The sequence below is a fragment of the Mauremys mutica genome, chromosome 2 (genome assembly GCF_020497125.1).
Source record: "Mauremys mutica isolate MM-2020 ecotype Southern chromosome 2, ASM2049712v1, whole genome shotgun sequence".
Classification (NCBI taxonomy): Eukaryota; Metazoa; Chordata; order Testudines; family Geoemydidae; genus Mauremys; species Mauremys mutica.
The window spans coordinates 27,470,990-27,485,303 of NC_059073.1; the positions used below are offsets into that span (position 1 = coordinate 27,470,990).

General features: G+C 43.0%; 1 protein-coding gene across 4 annotated transcripts in view; it reads left to right on the forward strand.

Annotated features, from left to right (window-relative positions):
- ENPP2 (ectonucleotide pyrophosphatase/phosphodiesterase 2) overlaps positions 1–8,463 on the forward strand; it is a 101,709-nt gene extending 93,246 nt beyond the window's left edge. For all 4 annotated transcript variants that reach the window (XM_045004711.1, XM_045004712.1, XM_045004713.1 and 1 more), the window contains 3 exons: positions 1,893–2,025; positions 4,241–4,397; positions 7,862–8,463. In XM_045004711.1, the coding sequence (XP_044860646.1) occupies positions 1,893–2,025; positions 4,241–4,397; positions 7,862–8,032 (461 nt within the window). In that variant the 3' untranslated portion in view covers positions 8,033–8,463. The remainder of the gene's footprint in view (positions 1–1,892; positions 2,026–4,240; positions 4,398–7,861) is intronic.
- The last annotated feature ends 5,851 nt before the right edge of the window (positions 8,464–14,314 follow it).

Sequence of the window (14,314 nt, forward strand, 5' to 3'; positions counted from 1 at the left end):
CAGGCTTCATCTAGAGCAGTGATACTCGGACTCAGTGGTTCACGAGCCAAATTAGTGATCAACATTACCCAGAAGAGCCACAGTATTATTATTTTATCAACTACAAGTGGTTAACAACATAGTGAAAGCATCCTGATTGGTTAATGACTTATACTGGTTAATAGTTAAATCACACAGTGTTGTAATATCATGTGCTGCAAAGAGCTGCAGGGGACACGTTAAAGAGCCACTTGCAGCTCACGAGCCTCAGTCTGAGTATCTCTGATCTAGAGAAACGGAGGCTATGTCTACACTGGCAATTGAACAACAAAACTTTTGTCTTTCAGAGGTGTTAATTCTCCCCCACATCCCCAAAGACAAAAGTTTTGCCGCAACAAGCGCCACTGTGAATAGCGCGTTGTCAGCAGGAGTACTCTCCTGCCGACAACTCAAAAGCCGCTTATTGGGGGTGGAAGTTTTTTGTCAGTAGGAGAGCCGACAAACAGCAATTACACGGCATGACTTTTAGTGGCATGGCTGTGGTGACATAGCCATGTGGCTAAAAGCTGTGGTAGTGTAGATAAAACCTTAGTGAAGCTACAATAAATCTGTAGTAAGACTTGATACTGTCTCGCATGTTTTTCTCATAAACAAACTAGGGAATTGCAACCTAGATGGAGCTACTGTAAGGTGGGTGCATAACTGGTTGGGAAACTGTTCCCAGAGAGTAGTTATTGGTGGTTCACAGTCAAGCTGGAAGGGGGGAATATCAATTGGGGTTCTGCAGGGATCAGTTATGGGTCTAGTTCTGTTCAATATCTTCATCAGTGATTTAGATAATGACATAGGGAATACACTTATAAAGTTTGCGGACGATACCAAGCTGGGAGGAGTTGCAAGTTCTTGGGAGGATAGGATTAAAATTCAAAATGATTTGCACAAACTGGAGAAATGGTGTGAAGTAAATAGGATGAAATTCAATAGGGACAAATGCAAAGGTCTCCACAGAGGAAGGAAAAATCAGTTGCACACATACAACATGGGAAATGACTGCCTAGGAAGGAGTACTGCGGAAAGGGATCCGGGGGTCATAGTGGATCACACACTATTCACGCATAGTTAGCTTAACACCATTGCAAAAACAGCAAACATCATTCTGGCATCTATTAGCAGGAATCTTGTAAGTAAGACACAAGAAGTAATTCTTCCGCTCCACTCCGCGTTGATTAGGCCTCAGCTGAAGTATTGTGTCCAGTTCTGGGCATTTCAGGAAAGATGTGGACAAATTGGAGAAAGTCCAGAGAAGCGGAAAAAAATTATTAAAGGTCTAGAAAACATGACCTCTGAGGGAAGACTGAAAAAACTAGGTTTGTTTAGTTTGGAGAAGAGAAGATTGAGTGGGGACAACAGTTTTCAAAATAAATAAAATGTTGTCAAAAGGAGAAGGGGGGGAGAAATTGTTCTCCTTAATTTCTGAGGATAGAACAAGAAGCAGTGGCTTAAATTGCAGGAAGAGTGGTCAAAGTCCACATTTCTTGGTCAAGGTATAGTCAAGGTCCAAACTTCAGAGAAAATAATAATAAGAAGAAACTAACGATAATGATAAGAAGTAAATAGATTTTGGGGTCCATTCAAAAGCATCTGGTGGTTTGAATTTGGCTCTGGTCCACCTACTGACTACCTCTGGTCTAAATACTACTTTGTTCTGCCATGTGTGCAGGGGACTGGACTATATGACCTCTCAAGGTCTCTTCCAGTCCTACGATTCTGATTCTACAATAATGCCTCTGATAGCTGCATGCATAATATGAATGAGAAAGGTTTGGATTTTTATCCTTGCACATAAAGCATATCTAGAAACTCCTATCTAAGCATTTTTTGCTCACTAAAGGTAATCTTATGTCTTCGCACAGAGGTATGGAATTATTTTCAAAGGGTTTTGGTGAAGAGGTATGCAACTGAACGAAATGGAGTAAATGTCATAAGTGGACCAATCTTTGATTATGACTATGATGGTTTACATGACACACCAGAAAAGATAAAACAGTAAGAGTTTATATTTAAATGTATTAACTGTTCTTAATGGCTATCTAAAAATACAGTATTTCCTAATTAGTTGGTATTTGGGCTTGAGGTACAAGGTGCTAACTTGTAAAGCCAAGAATCAAGTTCTTTGAAGTCAGTAAAACTGCTGGTTAGTTTATGATCTGGTAAGCATAAGTTTCTTGTTAAAGGAAGGATTCTCAGTACTAAATGTCCTTATGGGGTGGGGGTGGGGAGATAAAAAAGCAATTCGCTCCGTTCTAGATAACAACAATGGAACTACTGATCACCAGAGAATTCCCTACCTTGACCTTGTAGCGTTGATATTCTGACCTAGAGCGTTCGTTCATCCTTCCCACGACGGCAACTTTGATGGGAACCTCACTAACTACAGTATTTTACAATACTTTTACTTTGTAAGTGTGGAGCACGTTCTGCTTGCATAGCTTGCAATGCAGTGTTAAGGACAATAGGGCTATTGAGTTAAATACTCACGTTTTCTGTTAATTCACGTTGAACAATGCTTTCCTACCAATAATCTTGAAATCCCTGATTAGAAGATATTTTCTAGAATTGTGGTGCTCTCTAACTCTACAGTAACTGCTCGGTTCATTTTATGATGGTGACTACAGCAAGAGATACTGTCAACTTCTAGAGCCATAGTCTGAGCTGCACTCACCATAGTTTAGGGAGAAGGAGAGAGAGTAAAGTGGGCTGTTTTGCCATCTTTGTAGACCCTAGATTTTTGGGACCTTTTGTGGACCACTGCAGTTCCCACTGTAAATTAGAGCAAGCTAAAGACTTGAATATTTTTTCTAAGCGGGATAATCCAGTTCAGTCAGATACCATTGGAATTCATATGGGAATTAATGAGTGAAATTTTATGGTCTGTTATGTAGAAGCAGGGATAGAGTAAGGCATAGCCATTATAGGTCCATGTCTAAAGCCCCAGCTCCTGGGCTCATGTTATTACATTAAAATCTCAGCATTCATAAAGTTTGTAGAGACCTCAAGGTTGCAAAGAAAATCTTGTAAATGTGTAGCCTGTTTGCTTGCCTGAGTCTGCAGATAGCCAGAAACCATAGCTCTGAAATTTGAATGGCAGAGGTCAAACCTCTCTGTGGGCCCTGTCACCACCACCGCATCAGAGTGGTCTGTATGGACTCCTTTTGGCAATAAAATCTATGAATAACTTATCAATGGCTGACAACTTCAGTGAGGCCATTCCAGGAATAATCAGAGTGCAGAGGCATTCTAGCCACACCCGTCATTCCAGGGCCTGAGAAGAGAAGGGGAAATGGATGCAGAGGTGCTGTGCTGACTTGGAAGTTTTCCTATATGCTGAAGGAATTCTCCTGGCTGAAGCAAGAATCCAGACTCTGGACCCCAATGTTGAGGAATTGTTTTCTTTGCTTGGGTCCTGGTCTGTAATGAAGCCCTGTAAATAGGGTTATTGGGCAACAAGTAGGAATTAATTTTAGAATGTTTCAACTGTATTTAATTATGCAGAACTTGGAGCCTCCTGGTGATCTCTCTACCTACATTTACCCACATTCTAACTGAAGAGGACACCTATCTGTGAAGGTGGAAATGAGTACTCTGACAGCACTACATACAAATAGCAAAGAGTCCTGTGCAGGGGCGGCTCTAGGAATTGCGCCGCCCCAAGCAGGGCGGCACGCCGCGGTGGGCACTCTGGCGGTCGCCGGTCCCGCGGCTCCGGTGGACCTCCCGCAGACGTGCCTGCGGAGGGTCCGCTGGTCCCGCAGCTCCAGTGGACCTCCCACAGGCACGCCTGCAGGAGGTCCACTGGAGCCACGGGACCAGTGGACCCTCCGCAGGCATGCCTGTGGGAGGTCCACTGGAGCTGCCTGCTGCCCTCCCGCGGCACGCCGCCTCAAGCGCGCGCTTGGCGCGCTGGGGTCTGGAGCCGGCCCTGGTCCAGTGGCACCTTAAACTAACAGACGTAATGGAGCATGAGCTTTCGTGGGTGAATACCCACTTCGTCGGATGCATGTAGTGGAAATTTCCAGAGGCAGATAAAATATGCAAGCGTCTGTTAGTCTATAAGGTGCGACAGGACTCTTTGCTGCTTTTACAGATCCAGACTAACACGGCTATTCCCCTGATACATACAAATAGCACTGCACAAGGAATCTCTTATCTGGGAGTCCATCTAACAGATTTTGCTAAATGTTTGTTTGTGTTTTCCTCCTAGGTATGTGGAAGGCAGTTCAGTTCCAGTTCCAACTCATTACTACAGCATCATAACTAGCTGTTTAGATTTCACTCAGCCTGCTGATAAATGCGATGGGCCACTATCCGTTCTTTCATACATACTTCCCCACCGGCCTGACAATGATGAGAGCTGCAATGTAAGTTCAAATAGGCCCTGCTACATTAGTTTCCATAACTAGTATGTACAGACCTAACCATGGGTAAAATCCCATTTAGTGACCTTTTAAAATATGATTATTGAACACTTTTATGAGAACTTAAACCAAAATGTCTTGCCTGTAGTCAGACAAGGAGTTGGTGGCAGAGCTGGAACAGAACTCAGGACTCCTGCCTCTAGTCCAAGGTCCCTATTCTAATCACTGGGCAATTTCTCCCCCCCCCCCCCCCCCCTCCATGACATAGCAAAAGGTATGGAACTGTTACTGCTCACTATCATAAGGAAAAAACCAAACCCTAAAATATGTTTTGTGTTAAACGTGAAAATGCTTACATGGAGTATAGAGATGCAATGATTTGGCAGCAGAGTAAATAACTTATAGGGTCATAACACATGGCAGAACTCCTAATGAAGTCACCTTGGAGCTGCGCAGCAGGAAAAGTTCAATATACAGGCCAGAATGTGTTACATGGTAGCAGACAACTGGATGTTTCGGTGGGGGGAGGGGGTGTCCATTGTGAGATGCAGCTAGAGTTAAATCTTCACATCTTTATAGTGTCTGCCTGCCATGGCATTCCAGGTGCCTCAACCAATATAGTTACAATTTAAAAATAGAACACCATTTGGGGGTTTTGTGTTTATCTGGGATTGCAGAAGCAAAGAGATTCTCTACATGTTCTGTTCCTGCATTTTCTTGGGGCCAAAAGACTCTTGCTCTTTTAGATCAGAGGTAAGACTGTTTATAGTGGCAGAAGCTTGGTAAAGTACAATGGACCCAGTCTGTATGGGGCTTTTAAATTTTAACATCTGAATGTTTATACGTGGTCCAAACGTCAGGCGAGCCAGTGCACAAAACAAGCAATGGAATACTGCATTCTGTGTGACCTGCAAGTAGCCTAGACAACTGTTTTTGGGTTTCTGCCTAAACTTAATTTCTCTCTGAGAAATCTTTCCTCATGGGTTCTTCTCTATAGGTTGCCAGGAGTCTGTTTCCTGAATCAAAATCTTTATAGAATCATAGAAGAATAGGGTTGGAAGAGACCTCAAGAGGTCATCTAGTCCAACCCCCTGCTCAAAGAAGGACCAACCCCAACTAAATCATCCCAGCCAGGGCTTTGTCAAGCCAGGCCTTAAAAACTCCTAAGGAAGGAGATTCCACCACCTCCCTAGCTAACCCATTCCAGTGCTTCACCACCCTCCTGGTGAAATAGTTTTTCCTAATATCCAATAGACCTCCCCCACTGTAACTTGAGACCATTGTTTCTTGTTCTGTCATCTGCCACCACTGAGAACAGCCAAGCTCCATCCTCTTTGGAACCACCCTTCAGGTGATTGAAGGCTGCTATCAAATCCCCTCTCTCTCTTCTCTTCTGCAGACTAAATAAGCTCTGTTCCCTCAGTCCATCCTCAGCAGTCAAGTGCCCCAGCCTCCTAATCATTTTTGTTGCCTTCCGTTGGACTCTCTAATTTGTCCACATCCTTTCTGTAGTGGGTGGCCCAAAACACGATGCAATACTCCAGATGTGGCCTCACCAGTGCCGCATAGCGGGGAATAATCACTTCCCTCGATCCGCTGGCAATGCTCCTACTAATGCAGCCCAATATACCTTTAGCCTTCTTGGCAACAAGGACATGCTGCTGACTGTCATCCAGCTTCTCATCCACTGTAATCCCTGGGTCCTTTTCTGCAGAACTGCTGCTTAGCCAATTGGTCCTGCTAGTGAGGGCAGAGGTCTGGACTCGATGACCTTTCAGTGTCCCTTCCAGTTCTATGAGATATACATATCTCCATATATTGTATTTATTTATGCCTTTAGCATATAAATTAATCAGGCTTGGTATCTGCTGTGCACCATTTGCTCCCTGTGTTTACAGTGCTGTATATATTTAGTTGTGTGCATGTACAACACTACGTAAATGATGGCTGTTCGCTATCTTCACGTGGCAAAAAACCACTTCTAAACTTGAAAATGTAATTGGGCAAAATGGCACTGATCCTGAGATCGCCATATCAGCTCTGTTCTTGCACCATGGTATTCCAGCTGATTCAAATGAGTGTCTGGCTGTGTCTGACCTCCAGTTCTGTAGGGATAGGTGAACTGTGTGGGGTAGAAGAACAACAATCCTTAACCTCTCCAAAACTTTTTTCTGAGATTTAAAAAATGCCACTCCTTTTTCCCCATTGTTCGTTCCTTTTTTTTTTTTTTTTTACATCTGGGTTCTATCTGGGGCTGAAAGATGACTTGCAAACATTTAATGAAGTAAACCTCACAGCAGCCATGTTCAAATACAGTAGTAGTAGTCCCATTTCACCAATGGAGAAACTGAGTTGCAGACACAGGCACCAACTTTCCAAAGTTCTGGTGGAGGGGGGGGCTGTGCTTGACCTCTGGCTCTATCCCAGGCCCCGCCCCCACTCTACCTCTTCCCCCAAGGCCCTAGATCTTGATTTGTCTTACAGACTTCTTGTTTTGGCCAGTTTCCTATTGGCATATAGAGCTAAAGGTGAAATAGTTTTTGTCTCTGAGAAATACAGCTGTTCAAAACAGACTGGCACTGGGTCACAGAGATGTACTTTAGATCCACACTCTATAACTCTTTATTCAGTGCTTCACTCCCACGCTGTGCAAACAATCACTTCCCTCACTTACTGGCTGTCACAGAGTGACCCACAAACCTCACCTCTTGCATCTCTGATATTTTTTGGTCACTTCTAACTGTTTCCTATGGAGATTAGACATTAGCTTTTAATGGCATAGGTTTGTTTTTACTTGGGGACTTTGTCAAGTTAATGAGGAAGAGATTAGTCTCAGGACCAAAACCAAAAACTTTTATGTAGAACTTGGTCTTGGGCAAGTTGGGCTAGTCACATGGAAGGATGATGATGCTGAATGGCTGTCACTATTATTCTTACAGTGTGGATTTATGGAAGATTAAAATAGTAGTGTGACATTGTTACTAGATGAGGCAAGGACATGCTGGTCGGGGCTGGGGCTAAAGTTTGAGATAAAGGTTCAAAGCCTAACCAAGGCTAGAATTTGTTTAGATAATATTGTGCCAAAGTTGCAAGCTGCTTTTGTGAGATTTTGATACAAAATGGCAGAAATATTGAGTGAGCAACAGATTTCCCAATAGCATCATCATCTGCTCCCACCAGGAGATCTACAACTATTCTTGTAAGACTTCTGACCTGTTGGGCCATTCCCAGGTAACTTCAACTCTTCTTAGATGTTTTAGCCACATTTGAATCCAAATCCTAAAATTGAGACCTGACCCAAAACTATACCTCCATGCGTTGTTTATTTATCATTTAATTGACTTTGAATGGAAGAGCATGTGAAGATCATATGTCTGATGGAGATAACTAATTAGGAAAGGTACAATAACCTTTCAAAGATCGGATAGTTTCTGCACTAAAACTAAATCCAGTTGTTTTCATTTCAGAGCTCAGAGGAAGAATCCAAGTGGGTTGAAGATCTCCTGAAGATGCACACCGCACGAGTGCGTGACATTGAACAAATTACTAGCTTGGACTTCTTCCGAAAGACCAGCCGAAGCTACACAGAAATTCTCTCCCTAAAGACATACCTGCATACGTTTGAAAGTGAAATTTAACTTTCTAATTTTACTCAGTGCATCCTTCTATCAACTGGTGTATATTTTTATATTGTTTTTATATTTATTAATTTGAAACCAGGACATTAAAAATTAGTGTTTTAATCCTGTATCAAATCTTAAATATTAAGCCCTTGTGTCAGTTGTTTTGTTTCTCTAATGTTTAATGTAGGCATGGGTTTTTTAGTGTGCTTGTAATACTGCAGCTTGCATCCTTAGTCACAGTTTTTAAGTGGTGCTGCAGAATTGATACTTGCATTGAGGAAATATTAATTTTCCAGTGCTCCTTTGCCACGTTTGTAGTCCTGTACTGTATATCAAAATACTGAACATGTAAAATTACATTAATTTACTGTTAACTATGTGACAGAAATATTTAAACCCTTTAGACAAAAAGAATCTTAAATATAATAAACCACACATTCAGTTTTTTAATGTCTTACTTTGCTTTCCTTTCAGAGGATAGTTGAGTCACTGGAAGCTGAATGCTTCAGGCTTTCTTACTTACAAAGCTTGAGCCAATCTGTCATGCTTGCAAGTGTGGTTCTGTTGTCTGAAGGTACTATGGCCCCTTTCTGATTCTAAGTGTGTAGGACATAATACGTAGTAGGCCAGGCAGTCAATACTGGCCAGTTTCAGTGGAGGGTAGGCAAGGAGCCCAAGTGGTATCATCAGCCCTCTTTCCCCAAACACACAAGATCACCATATACATGCTGTAATTTTGGTGCTCTCTGGCCATGCCTCTCTTAACACAGGCAGAGGGAGGATGAAAAAAGGAGCCACTCTTGGTAATATCACTTTTTTTCCCCCCTGCAAACCAATACGTTTTAAAGGTGTCTCCATCAGCATTTATTCCTATGGAAACCTGCTTTGTCCATCTGCCCCCCCACCCCCCGCCCAGGTGCTGAAGGTTGATGAGACAGGCAGGGGTCCAGTGGAAGTTCCAGTGCCAAAGAAAACCAGCAATTATCATGGAGGACAACCCCTAGCTCTTCATGCAGATGACCCAAGATCTGCAGAATTTCCCCATATATTTTGGGGAGGATGTTTTGGGGTTACTCTTCCTGCTCTCACTATGCAAGGAAGGTAACCACCACAACTTTGTGCGCACACAACTGCATGGTACCTCAAACTCTGCACACTTATACTATGGTTCTGCTTTTAAAAATGGGCTTTGTCAAAATGGCAGGTTGGTCCCTTTATCATGTCTCTGACTTCCAGATCCAATTTGTTTACTTTGCAAGTAGATTTGTTCTAACTGACAAGTAACCCAAACTCTCCCAGGGCTTAGTCAAGCTGGATTCTTTCCTTCTTGTAAATCATCACCAGGAACTGCCTAATTTAGCCTGTAAAACCTGTTGGCAACACCAGTGCAACTGCATAGTCTGCAGAATGTGCCTTCATAACACCTGTGTAAACCCACATACAGTTAATGGGGTTGCCCAGGTGTCACTGGGAGCACAATTCTAAAACGATGGAGTTGACTCTGTAATACACCCGGGTGTAAGCAAGGGCTTAATTTGATTGTCAGAGCTTCTGTTGTTGGTCTGGAACATGAGACATGAAGTATCCAGATTAAGCTACAAACCCGGACTTAGCTTGTGTGGATGGCAATTGGTGTTCAAGTCAAATACAGGGGGGTGGCTTGAGCAAAGCTGAACTGGAGATTAATGGTAAACAATGCAGACTTAACCCCATGCTGCCGTTCTTAGAAAGCTGTTCTTCAGGGTAGAGTGGGATTTCAATCTCTGTGGAGGCTTGCCATATTTCTCTCTCACAAATGCATGGCTGAGCGTGTTGGGGAAAGAGGGAGCATGTTTTGGACTGAAGATGGATAGATGGCTTTGGGTGAGGGATATGCATATACAGATTAGTGCAAATCTGCTGACTATAGCCAGTTTTGAGAGAGTTTGGGGGTGGGGGTGGTCAGATTTTTATGACCGCATCGTAGCAATCTGCACCTTGGGAGGCAAGTGTGGGGATAAACCGAAACCATTGTTTTTCAAACAACCTATGGTTAATATTTCCATTGATTTTTCTGAAGAGAATACTTTCAGTACTTTTCAATAATCCAACAGTCAGGTCTCTGTATTCTAATACAGATGCCAAAGTCATCTTAATTTATCAATGAACACAACATTAGCATTTTAATAGGGAAGACTTTCAGAGTATGTCTACACTACGGGATTATTCCGATTTTACAGAAACCGGTTTTTTAAAACAGATTGTATAAAGTTGAGTGCACGCGGCCACACTAAGCACATTAATTCGGCGGTGTGCGTCCATGTACCGAGGCTAGCGTCGATTTCCAGAGCGTTGCACTGTGGGTAGTTATCCTGTAGCTATCCCATAGTTCCCGCATTCTCCCCCGCCCATTGGAATTCTGGGTTGAGATCCCAGTGCATGATGGTGCAAAAACAGTGTCGCAGGTGATTCTGGGTAAATGTCATCACCCAATCCTTCCTCCGTGAAAGCAACGGCAGACAATCATTTTGCGCCCTTTTCCCCCTGGATTTCCCTGGCGGTTGCCATAGCATGGCAACCATGGAGCCTGTTTTGCCTAGAATATGGGGCAAATGTACTAGAGAACCATAGAGCACAGCTGCTCCGTGTTAGAGCCCCAGAGATCCCGCAGAAATGATGAGCTGCATGCCATTCAAGGGGGTACCCCTGCAACAACCCCACCTGTTGCTTCCCTCCTCCCCCAACCCTCCTGGGCTACTGTGGCAGTGTCCCCCCATTCGTGTGATGAAGTAATAAGGAATGTAGGAATAAGAAACAGTGACTTTTTAGCGAGATAAAATGAGGAGGAGGCAGCCTCCAGCTGCTATGATAGTCCAGAGAGTACAGAATCTTTTCTTTAGACATGAAAGGGGGGAGGGGGCTGATGGAGCTCAGCCTCCAGCTGCTACGATGAGGACGGTTACCAAGCCTTTTGTACCATCTGCCAGGAATGACGAGGAGTCATTCCCATTTTTACCCAGGCGCCCCCGGCCGACCTCAGTGAGGCCAGCCAGGAGCACTCACAGGATGATGAGGACGGTTTTCCGCCATTTTGTACCATCTGCCATCAGGAAGGGGAGGGGATGCTGCTGTTCAGCACCGCGTCTACCAGCAGCATGCAGTAGACATACGGTGACATTGAAAAAAGGCGAGAAACAATTTTTTTCCCCTTTTCTTTCACAGGGGTGGGGGGTAAATTGACGAGCTATACCCTGAACCACCCCGGACAATGTTTTTGACCCTTCAGGCATTGGGAGCTCAGCCAAGAATGCAAATGCTTTTCGGGGACTGTGGGATAGCTGGAGTCCTCAGTACCCTCTCCCTCCCTCCGTGATCGTCCATTTGATTCTTTGGTTTTCCATTACGCTTGTCACGCAGCACTGTGCTGAGTCCCTGCTGTGGCCTCTGTCTATCATAGCCTGGAGATTTTTTCAAACGCGTTGTCATTTCGTCTTCTGTAACGGAGCTCTGATAGAACAGATTTGTCTCCCCATACAGCGATCAGATCCAGTATCTCCCGTACGGTCAATGCTGGAGCTCATTTTAGTTTTGGGACTGCATCACCACTCATGCCGATCAGAGCTCAACGCTGAGCAAACAGGAAATGAAATTCAAAAGTTCGCGGGGCTTTTCCTGTCAACCTGGCCAGTGCATCTGAGTTCAGATTGCTTTCCAGAGCGGTCACAATGGTGCACTGTGGGATACCGCCCAGAGGCCAATACCGTCGAATTGCAGCCACACTAACCCTAATCCAACATGGCAATACCGAATTCAGCGCTACTCCCCTCGTCGGGGAGGAGTACAGAAATCGGTTTAAAGAGCCCTTTATATCGATATAAAGGGCTTCGTTGTGTGGACGGGTGCAGGGTTAAATCGGTTTAACGCTGCTAAATTCAGTTTAAATGCGTAGTGTAGACCAGGCCTCAGATGAAGTACTAATGATTGTAATGAAATAAGAGCACATAGCTTTGTTTGAGAAATATTCTATTCTTGCAACATAAAAGTTCTCTTATGGTTGTCTGGTAGCATTGGAAGTATTTTATTTTTCTGTAGGCTGCAGGCAGGGCTTTATGCCACCACCAACTTTAATTTCTTACATGTCCTACAAAGGGTATTTCCTTTAGATTGAAAACAGTTTCAAGTTAAGATGTCCCTGAAACTGATAACAATTATACAATTTGAACTCATATAAACTGAATCTAAGACCACCAATACTGTGAGTTTGATCTTCAGGTCAATTTTAATTGATTTAATCCCTTTACATTTCTAAAAAACACTCTGCTTTAGGCACCAGTTAAAGAAATGACTGCCTGGGTCCCTGCTCTTGTATTTTAATTTCATTGAACAATGGTGGCTTAAAGATCTGTGTGTAGAGAAATGTGAGATTTAACTCCTCATTTCATATTGTCGAAGTATGCAATGCTTTAGCTTCCATTGTGTTGACAGCAGGAAAGGATATTCGCACCTTGCCCTAAACTGTTGTATAGCTGTTAAATGTTTGCTGGAGTCTATCGCCAGAGGTGGCTGCATTTGAGTAATGGGTGTGGTGACTTCTGAGTATAAAATATTCCTTTTGTGACGAAAGGCACTATGTGAATGTAAGACTTTTAGAATAGAACTGAAGCTTTGAAAAGCTCCTCCAGATCTCTAAGGTAACACAATCCTGCTGGAGGAAGACTAAACATTTTAAAGCTAACTTTTAATTTCCCTATTGCTTCTCTTAAGAAAAGCAGCCAATTTATTGCAACCCAGTGGAAAGCCCTCCTGCATTCCACTTCGTTTGGGCCATTTTGAAAACATGCATAAAATACCTCATGTGTCTTGCGCTTCCCTTTCCACCACAAATGTGAAGTTGTTCCTTTCAAAGTTCTGATACTACCATGGCTTATGTTGTGTACCAAGTGGTCACTATCAGGAAAATGAATGTTGAATTTGCTATCCAGGTGCATAAAATGTCCTATGTGGTGATACTTAGAGTTGGAATTCATTATACAATGCAGAACATTGAGTTGAGTTACAAGTATCATTACTGGATTTTCCTGTGAATATAACTGGGGGGCAGTCCAGACCTTGAGGAATTGTAAGGCAGTGAAAACTGCCGATACTTTGCATATTAAACTGTTTTTTCAGCTATCAGAAAAATCTTCCTTCGATTATAGAACTGGTCAGAAATGGGAATTTCAGTTCTGCAGGAAATTGTCACATTTTTCCATGCCAAAGCCAACATTTCCTGCAAAATCAAAATTCTGATATTTCAGTTTGGGATGATCAAAACATGTTGCTTCGATAAGTTAAAATGTTTTGCTTTGACTTAAAATTTTGACTCATTTCAGTTGGACTCATTAATCAAAGTGGTAAAGTTAGTGCAAAACATTTAACCTTATTGAAATGACCTGTTCTGATTTTCCCCCTCGGCCTGTGAAACTTTCAGTCAGCATGTTCCTGGGAAACTGCTAAACAGGTCCTGCATTTCACCCCAGTGCTGGCCATATTTCAGTAGTGGGAGAACAGTTTCCTATATTATATGCAGATTCTAAAGTGCTTTGGGCTCCCTATGGGAGAAAGGGACTATTGAAATGTTATCAGTAGCTCCACACCATATAATGGGTCTACTCCCAAGAGTGAAGTTACATGCATAAATGTTTGCAAGATCAACCTTGTTGTATGGCTGCAGGTGATTACAGAACAAGCCCTCTACAGTCCCCAACCTCTCTGATTTATTTAGAAAGGAATGGGTCAGCGCATCTTTAGATGGAATGCAGCTCTTGACATGTAAAATCCTTCAAAAAGCACATGATTTCATATCTTGCCGCCATCAGCTGTTTCAGGATAAGCACAGAATCTTGAATTCAGGAGTTGGCAGGATCTGTACTGTAAGGAAAAGGGGAGGAAAGCCTGACTCATGAGAGATCTTGTTTTAGAACAGCTGGATTTGTGATATTTGTGTGCACCTGTATTATGTCACTTTTAAAATTTTAGAGTTCAGTTACCTTTGAATTCACCTTTTTAAGGAAGCGCTGCCATCTTCTCTTAAGAAACCACCCAGCACAGGTGGACCATTCTCTGTTGGAGGATGCTTCTTTGAATATATTGCTCACAACTCCAAGACTGAATGGGAAACCCCTTTTTCTTTAAGAACTTTGCATAGGCCCTGTCTATTGTGCTCACCCCTAGATAGTTGAGCTGCTGCACATTTTTCGACATTTTGGGCGACTACTGAAGAATTTTAATGCTCCTAGAAGTAGTTTGTGGCAGGTACTGCAGATCTGCTAAAGTACC